We start from the raw sequence: 9,164 nt of genomic DNA, 5'->3' as shown, positions 1-9,164 counted from the left end.
AAAAAATTTAAGAAATTCTGACTTAGGAAATTTTAAAAAAAAAAATTCTAAGTAAAAGATTTAAGCAGAAATTTTTAATTTCAAAAGAACTAAAAAAATGTTTAAAGAAAAACTTTTTAAAGCATTATTAATTTTCAACCTTAATGCTTTATCAGAAAGTTAATTAAACATTTTATTTCGATATTTTGGCTTCCAGGTCGTGGCGAGGCACTAGGCCTTCTTGGTTATTGGAGTAACAACTACTTCCTTAGATCAAATTCTCTAATTTTCTCAAGAAATTAGATCAGATTTTCTTGCTAAAAGTTCTAAATCTAAAGTTTTAATTTAGATCAAATTCTCTAATTGTTACATTGTGATATTTAAATTTCCACTTTCGTTTATCATAATTTCTCAAATCACAATTTTTCAAATTTGAAGCAAAAGATATTGAACATGCAAAAAATTGTATAATCTGCATTTGTTCCTCTAACATGTCATTTTCTATTTTTAACTTGTCTAAATCCTTTAATCGACAAGCTGTTGTTAGAGTTTCTTTTATTTTAATCTTCTTTGTTTAATTTCTAATTCACAAAAATATTTCGATAATATATTGATCGAATTAAGCAGTTGGTCAGGAGGTGAAGGTCATACCTGACTTACCTTTTCGGCTGTTAATTCTCCCCCTGCTAAGCTTCTTTCTCTCGACATTGCTCCCCTTTCATCGATGCTCTCGATGCTTTTTGAGGAAGAGCTGATTGCATACTCTAGTAGATACTCGGCGGTGAGTGTTGTTCCAAGAATTTCCTCCGTCTTGGATTCTTCTAACAGTGGTTCGGTGTCCATCGAGGAGTTGGATTCGACTTCAAGTGGTTCTTCGTAGAGCTTCAAGAACTTTTCCTAAAGTTCTTTTGCGCTTTTGTATTTTCCGATGCTGTCAAGATCCTTGGCAGGTAGTACGCTTAAAAGACTGGACTCGGCCTTACCATTTGTCATGAATTCGTCGCGCTGCTCGTCAATCCATTGATGCTTCTTAAGTTCTTCTTCTTTTTTGTCCTTTGGAGCTTTATAACCAAATCCCATTATTAATAACATATTAAAATTAGTTTTAAAGTAAACCTGCATTCGTCGCTTCTAAAAAGCGAACTCCCCCTCGAACGTTGGTGGGTAGATGTTCATTCCGGCCATCTCGTTGCTTCAGTCGGCGGTTAGTCCTTCTGAGGCACCTTGGCTCTGATACCACTTGTAGGACCGTTGGCGGCCGGCTTGAAGGGGGGTTGGATAACCTGCAAACACAAAAACAAAAACCAACCCTTCTTGAACTCTCAACAGAACACTTGCATAAATAAATTAAACAAATAAACTAAAAGTAAGAGATAAAAGAGATTTACTTGGTTACAACCGGGGAGGTTGTTAATCCAAGGAAGATGAAGCACTAGAATATCTCCTTTAGGTGGAGAACCCTCTTACAGCGTTTAAGCACAGAAACAAAAGCTCAACTCTAAACTTAAAGTACACAAGCGTTGGAATTACAATTCTTGAGTTCGTTGAAAAGCTTCTGGACCAAAGCTATATTTATAGCCTTGGTCGGGACGCCCTGGGGAGGATAAACTTTATCCCCCAATGTTCAGATCAAGTTAAAACTTGATCTTGTGAAAAAATCAACTCCGGACGTCCCGGAGGGTTCCGGGCGCAGCTCCGGGCGCCTCAGAGGGAAAAGTCGACCCTATTGACTTTTTTCCGCTCGAGTCTTTTGCTCCGGCTCCGTTCGCCTCAGACCGAGTCTTCCGCTCGCTTGGGTGATCTCTATTATCCGGAATAGGGCTCACCCGAACTCAACTTCCGGTCTTCTCGAGCAGGCTTCCGCTCAGGCTTCTCATCCCTCGGAATCACCGCGTGCTTCCTTCTCGTCTGCCAGCGTACTCATCCGCAGTCTTCATCCCTCGGTCGCACCCCGTTCCGACCTTCTTGTTAGCTGCGTCTCTTGCTCCTCGAGCATTCTTCCGCTCCGGCTTCTCGTCCCTCGGAACCACCGCACGCTTCCTTCTCGTCCGTCGGTGTACTCTTCCGCAGCGCCTCGTCCCTCGAATACACCGCGTGTCATCCTTCTCGTTAGCTGCGTCTTCCGCTCGACTACCTGTGCTCCTAAATTCTTGCACACTTAGACACAAGATTAAAAACACACAGGACCTAACTTAACTTGTTGATCACACCAAAACAACCTTGGGGTTCCAACAAATAAAACTCAGTCCAAACATATATAATACTCCTTCTAGCAGTAGCTGATGGATATGATATTTCAAGTCGGTCAACTGAGCAACGACTTTAAGGTAGACTAGCTCCCATCAATATTTACCCATCTTTGAAGGGTTGGGTAGCTCCGTTTGACAGCCAGTTAGGAAAGGTACCAAGTGGGGCAATTGAAGATAAAAATAATGTAATTTCCACCCCTTGTTTAAGGAGGGAATTTTATCAAATTATACAGAGCCCACTAGGGCTTGGAAGAGAAAAACGCCTGACTTAGATTTTTTTGGATAATAAAGATAGTTAAAAACATGGGGGTGTGGAGGTGAAATAGTATTATAACCCTATACAGTAACATAAAAGAGTTAGGTGTTATTTATTGTAAAGGGATATGAAAGTATGCACAAACTTCAAAAAAAATAGATGTAGAGGAAAACGAAGGCCAGCATAGAGTTGATCTTTGAAAAATGTAATGAAGTCGTCTGAAGTGGTGTGGGAAAGATTACAAGCAGAAGGAATAATGATTTGGTGATCGCGAGAAATGCAATAAGTTAGCCGCATTTAGTCTACCTCGTCATTGTTTAAGAAAGATGAGGTGGAGGTGTACCAAAGTCCGAGAATAACAAAAGGAGGAGCGGATGAAGAAGCCATTAAGAGAAGATGATGAAGATCGGAAAAAGAAGAGAAAGAGGACTTATGGGATACTAATCGCTGGCAGCAGTAAGCAAGGAAGAAGAGGAGAGGAAAAATACGAAAATGATAAATTTTATTGAGGAATAAAGCTTTAAAATCCTAGTGATGATTGATTGTAGCCATCCGATTAAGGGGACAAAGAGAGGAAGTTTGATCCTGACTGTTAAATTTAAATCGTCGACAGTCACATCAAATTAGAATAGTCACTTGTCACATCGGATATCCTCCTATATAGGCATGCGACACATGTCAACAAACTACAAGTCGCATTAATGAGGGATGGGAGGTAATAAGTAGGCTCATGATGAGAAGCCATGATTGACATACTTCGTATTACCGATAGGTGATTTGCTGATATTCCAAAAACTCAGAATGACGTTAGTCCTAAGCGAGTGGCACCACTAGGAGTTAAGGGTCATTTGGGAGAAGAAGGAATCGAAAAATGACAACAATTGAGTAGACCATCCATGCAGGCCGAGCAACATCACATAGATGATTCTCCAGTCGGGAAACAAGGGATCTCATAGGCAAGAATAACTAAGCATAATATTTGTTCGTGTCGAGAGGCGACACAACAGGTAAATGCTCGATCGGAGGATAAGAGACACAGATAATATCAGAGTCCAGTTAGTTAGACTTACAACCTCCTTCGACTAGATTTAATAGGGAGGTTTGTGATACGGTGTTTAAGGTGGGCATCTCTTGGATGGGTCAAAGTCCAGGAGGCCGGCTAACGTGGGAGTCAAAATCAAGGGATGGTCAACATCATTTAGAGCAGGATAATGTCTGGCCAAACCCCCGGGCAACCAGACGGTGAATTCCAATCTTATGCGCGGATGGAGTGTTAAGCCGAGTGCTTGCCTGATCGGGCCCTCCAGTCGGTTTGGCCTCGAAGCTTGATTTCATAATCAATGATGAAGCATGGAGCCAAGTATCAATTACCCCGATTGAGTGCTCCAACTGCTCGGACGTATGGTTCGATTGGACTGGTTGCTTGTAGTTCAAATAAAGAAACTGAGTAAAAGTTGGGTCACCAACTACATTTATAAACATTGACTGAGTGCTTCTCGGGAGTAAGGGACAATCGAACTATACTACTAATTTGATTAGTTGGTCAAAGTAGTCTATTGTGAGCCTTATAGCCCAACAAATTACTATGTTTTTTTGGTATTTTGTGTCACGGAGGGCAGATAATATCTATAGGTAAAGCACACTTTCGAAGTTTTCAGCCTATCAAATCACAAAAATTTGCGGGCTTATTTTAAAAAAGGTGTCAGAGTCACTTTATGGCCTATCCTTTTTTGGAAGTGCTTCGTAATTCATGAATAGACACAACAATGGCATTATAAAAGAAAGTCTTCATCCACAGACGGAGATACGTGACACTATATAATTTTATACGCTCGTTGCTACAGTTTCTTCCCTGACCCGATAACTAACACTCTTTGTGATACTAAGAACAGTGAGCAATCGTCATTTGGTAAGCACCAAAGCCACTTTCCCAGTCAACCACCTTCACCTCTTTCGGGTAGAATCGCCCATTAAAAACAGTCAATGTGGAAGCCATTATACATGCCTTTATTAAACAACCGTAAATTATCGAACCACGTAGATAAATTTTCATATTATCGAAATCACATAGACAACTTTAAAAATATTTAAATCACCTGTATGATATAAATTTTGCCCCTCTGAATCAATTTGTATATCGTTCATCATATCTATACCTTTAAATATCAATTAACATACTATATTTAAAACAATAATCTTTTAAACACGGATAACAACCGATTAAAAATAATCAAGTCATATTTAAAAAAATTATTATTATAAATATAGTGGATTAAGCATATGAATATAATTTAGAAAACTAAACGAACAGTTAGAATTTAATCCCATATCATTTCAACTAGTATATTTTAGCCTGAGATTTTTTTTTAAAAAAAAAACTTAATCTAAATCAATTTTCATGATGAAAGAGTGTGATTTGTTTAATTTTTAAGAAATTTGTATTATTTTGTTGGTATAATTTTTTTAACCGTAAAGTATAGTATAGAGGACGAATCATTATTGGTTGATTTAAATATATCCTACCTATTTAGTAAGTGGAGTTCATTTAAATTAATTAATTAATCTTTATGGTCTAGTTTTTTAATCCGTAAAGTACAGATAGAGTTTATGAACCAGAGGATCCGCTTGTAATTTTTTGGAAGAATGGATGAGCAATAGCTGGACTTGAAGACGTGGACGAGACAACATCTCATTATTTGCCATCTACGTCATTGTCGAAACTCAAAATGCGGTGCACGCCTGCGCACACATGCCCAATCCGACGCCGTTCTTTTATTTCTTCTGCTCTTTTGGAATTATTTTGTCAGCGACAGCTAATTGCTCATTGTTTTCCCCAATTGGTTATTTTTTTTGTTTTTATTAAGTAGATGGAAAATATTATTTTAAATTCACGTGGAAATCGAGTCATGTACAAGTAAAATTTATGCCTACCACGAATCATTAGAAAATATGAGGTGCTCGGGTCAATGGAATGGTTTTTAAGTATATTTGATTAAATTCTGGTACGACTTTTAAGTGTTTTTCACAGTGAATTAATATAAATATTGGACTGGTAGACTTTCTGCTATCAGTATTTTTAGTATTTTTGATTTTTTTTATATTAGTTAGTAAAGAATTTTTATGATATCTAATCAATTATTTTAATATTAGATAATAAATATAAAAAAAAGTTAATAAATAAAAATAAAAATGTAAGAATTTAACAATATTGTTCTATGATAATTCTTAATTTTTAATTGAGTACTTAGCATAACTCGTCTGTTAAGTTCGTGGTCCAATTAGATCGTGCCACGTTGGATAAAATTACATAATAATTTATGTTTTTTTTTGTGATGTTAATAAATAAATAAATAAATAAAATGGATATTTTAAAATTAAATCAGATAGGGACTATAAAACGAGGAAGGGGTGCGTTGAAGTCCTTCTCCTTCTTCGGCTCGTCTTGCCCGTGGGCCGCGGAGAGATCGGTTCTCTTTCCCCATGATCTGCGTCCTCCCGCCGGAATCTTGACTAAAAGTTCTCCTATTGGTGAGGTTCCAACCCTCTTCTCACACTGTATCTTGCTTGTTGCTCTCATTTTGCTTGTTCTTGTCTCGGATCTCCGAGAGCTCTCTTTCTTTTCATTGGGGTGTCGTTCGTATGTGCGTAAGAATTGGATCATGAAGCGTGGAGATTTAGGATTGTTACGACTAGGCTCATGAAAGATCCGGCGAGTTTAGGTTTTGATCTCTGTGCTTCTGAGGTGATTTGGGGTTTGTAGATCGGTAAGGTGCTCGCAATTTTTATATGACAGTGAGCAATTTAAATTGACTCCAAAATTCATCTTTTAAGATAATGACCTTGTTCTTTTTTTCTCAGTTGTATTATTTGGGTTGTTTTCTTAGTTGGTCGATGCTTGGCTAGATCTGGGTTGAGTTATCTGTTTTTATTTCTTTTTTCTCTCCAGTATTTGTGGCTTAGCTCGGAATTTAGTCTTTAGATCCTAGTTGACTTCTGAGAGAACTAAGATCAAATTTATTTCAGTAGCAACCGAAGGGAAGAAAGTAAATCATCAATGACAACCTAGCATTCGTACATGAAGCGGATGGAGAAAGTTGGTTAGAAAATTTGCCAAATTGTTGGATAAAAGTTGTGAACTTATATTGGCTTCTTGATGATGAGTACATAGTATGCTTTAGTTTTTTAGTGGGAGCGTGTCAAATGTTTCTATTGTTTAATTTTGCTTGTTTTTGATCTATGGATCTCGCATCTGATCCACAGGGAAAATAAATTATACACCATGAAAGCGCTCATTCTTGTTGGAGGATTTGGCACCCGCCTTCGGCCTCTAACGCTTAGTTTCCCAAAACCACTTGTTGATTTTGCTAACAAACCAATGATCCTTCATCAGGTATATGTTTCCGGCTCCGCTCCCTTTCATGTCACTGTTTAAATAAAGTTGTCAAGATCATGGGATGGGATTTTTTTGATGTTACCCAAGCGCTTGCTTCACTTTTAGTTGAACTGAGAAACTTCAATTCTTTTCTCAAGAATTAGATTCCATTTTTTGCTTAATTAGTTAAATTTATTCTTATCTATGCACTTGAAAAACTTGTTACCTAAGCTCATACAACAGGGGATGTGCCTTGATGTCTTGCATTCTCGTGAAGTTTTGCATTGTCATTTGAATTCCAGTTGTGAGTGACTTATTAATTGATTTCGTCTTACTAATATCTATAATGCTGGTCAGATTGAAGCGCTGAAGGATGTTGGAGTTACAGAAGTCATTTTGGCCATCAATTATCGACCAGAGGTACAAGATGCGACGCATCTATCCCTGTACATTGTTATTTTCAGATTCAAGAGGAAATTCATGCCTTTTCTAGGGTCTACCTTTTCTGATCTTTGCAATTTTTTAGGTCATGATTAGCTTCTTGAAAGACTTTGAGGATAAGCTTGGAATTAAAATCACTTGCTCGCAAGAGACTGAACCGCTTGGAACAGCTGGCCCCTTGGCGTTAGCCAGAGACAAGCTAATTGATGGTTCTGGTGAACCTTTCTTTGTCCTCAACAGTGATGTCATAAGTGAATACCCCTTTGCTAACCTAATTCAGTTCCACAAATCGCATGGCGGGGAGGCAACAGTGATGGTGACCAAGGTATAGTACTCTTCGTTGCTTATTCTTCCACTTTATTCCAATGACTTACCCCTTTTTTAACTTCATAGGTTGACGAACCATCCAAATATGGTGTTGTTGTGATGGATGAAGAAAATGGGAGGGTCGATAGATTTGTGGAGAAGCCCAAAATATTTGTTGGAAACAAAATCAATGCTGGGATTTACTTGTTGAATCCATCAGTCTTGGACCGTATTGATCTGAGACCAACCTCAATTGAGAAGGAAGTTTTCCCAAAAATAGCAGCTGAGAAACAGCTCTATGCCATGGTCCTGCCAGGTTACTGGATGGACATCGGCCAGCCAAAGGACTACATCACAGGCCTACGGCTCTATCTGGACTCGCTGCGGAAAAAAACATCAACAAAATTAGCGGCTGGCTCTCATATCATAGGGAATGTCCTGATCCATGAGAATGCTGTGATAGGCGACGGATGCCTCATCGGGCCAGATGTTGCCATTGGTCCTGGATGCGTGATCGAGTCTGGAGTTAGGCTATCAAGGTGCACTGTGATGCGAGGTGTTCGAATTAGGAAGCACGCATGCATCTCCGGCAGCATCATTGGTTGGCATTCGACAGTGGGGCAGTGGGCACGGATAGAAAACATGACCATTCTTGGCGAGGACGTGCATGTTTCCGATGAGGTGTATAGCAATGAAGGGGTTGTTCTCCCACATAAAGAAATCAAATCAAGCATCCTGAAGCCCGAGATAGTCATGTGAGAGGTGAAACGCACTTGTTGGTGTTATACCAGCTATCCGTTCGTATGTGTCTTTGCCATTGCAATCACTAGTCTTGTTCTTTCATTTTCCTGAGTACTACTGTGGTTCTTTTCACAAGCGATAGATTGTAGACATAAGTTGTACAATACAATGTTGAGCGCTGAAGCTCCAGAGTTTTTTTTTTTTTTTTTTTGTTGCTCCTGTTTATTTTCCTTGCCTCTGCGCTCTGTCCAATGTAATAAAGCACTAAATAAAAGATTGTTTCTTGTCAAACCTCTGTTGTCTAAAAGTTGAATTCTTACCCAACAGAAGCATTTTACTAAAGCTGAGTGAAGTTGACTGAGAACAGAATCCGGCTCTGTTAGGTTCTGCTGCCCAGCGTTCTATGTTTGCAGCCACTAATTGCTGCTTAGTTCTTCAGCCAAGGATCTTGGAGTTTCTGACAAGTTTATTTGCATTGCATCGCCGGTTGAATAATTACAATTCAGTCTCTGTCGGATAAGAGATTCCTCTCTGAATTATCACATCACTTTTTGTGGGCGAAATAAATGTGAACTGACTATTTGACACCGACGCATAAACCGTTGAAATTCACAGCAGAGTACAAGCCAAGTCAATTTATATGGCAAACAATTTTCATCTTTTAGTATTTTATAAAATATATTTTGAAAATTCTCATTTGAGGATATGAAATTGTGGTAGAATTTGTTTCTACGCTTTTTTAACCCATCCATTATGAAATAGTACTGTTTAAAGGTGAGAATCTGATTGAAGTCCCAAAAAAGTACCATTTTTCAAACGA

At 38.5% G+C, this 9,164-nt stretch overlaps 1 protein-coding gene across 2 annotated transcripts; it reads left to right on the top strand.

The window, feature by feature from the left end:
- Positions 1–5,882: 5,882 nt before the first annotated feature.
- Positions 5,883–8,625, top strand: LOC122021232 (probable mannose-1-phosphate guanylyltransferase 3). 2 transcript variants are annotated; one of them, XM_042579330.1, is made up of 5 exons: positions 5,883–6,012; positions 6,745–6,874; positions 7,214–7,276; positions 7,383–7,622; positions 7,691–8,625. In XM_042579330.1, exons 2-5 carry the CDS (start codon positions 6,764–6,766, stop codon positions 8,360–8,362), a joined length of 1,086 nt encoding a protein of 361 aa, XP_042435264.1. In that variant the 5' UTR covers positions 5,883–6,012; positions 6,745–6,763; the 3' UTR covers positions 8,363–8,625. The 2 variants fall into 2 exon arrangements, with proteins under 2 accessions (XP_042435264.1, XP_042435270.1); XM_042579336.1 differs by lacking the exon at positions 6,745–6,874 and having other exon boundaries at positions 5,918–6,012.
- Positions 8,626–9,164: the final 539 nt, after the last annotated feature.

The sequence above is a fragment of the Zingiber officinale genome, chromosome 1A (genome assembly GCF_018446385.1).
Source record: "Zingiber officinale cultivar Zhangliang chromosome 1A, Zo_v1.1, whole genome shotgun sequence".
In the NCBI taxonomy this organism is placed as follows: Eukaryota; Viridiplantae; Streptophyta; class Magnoliopsida; order Zingiberales; family Zingiberaceae; genus Zingiber; species Zingiber officinale.
Note: the sequence above shows the minus strand (reverse complement) of the source record. Positions and strands in the feature narration are given on the sequence as shown.

What these genes read in the sequence shown, in the direction of transcription:
- LOC122021232 (XM_042579330.1), top strand. Translation starts at nt 6,764, where the DNA reads ATGAAAGCGCTCATTCTTGTTGGAGGATTTGGCACCCGCCTTCGGCCT. An exon ending in AACCAATGATCCTTCATCAG is followed by an intron (nt 6,875 to 7,213) that starts GTATATGTTTCC and finishes AATGCTGGTCAG; the next exon opens with ATTGAAGCGCTGAAGGATGT. An exon ending in CAACAGTGATGGTGACCAAG is followed by an intron (nt 7,623 to 7,690) that starts GTATAGTACTCT and finishes TTAACTTCATAG; the next exon opens with GTTGACGAACCATCCAAATA.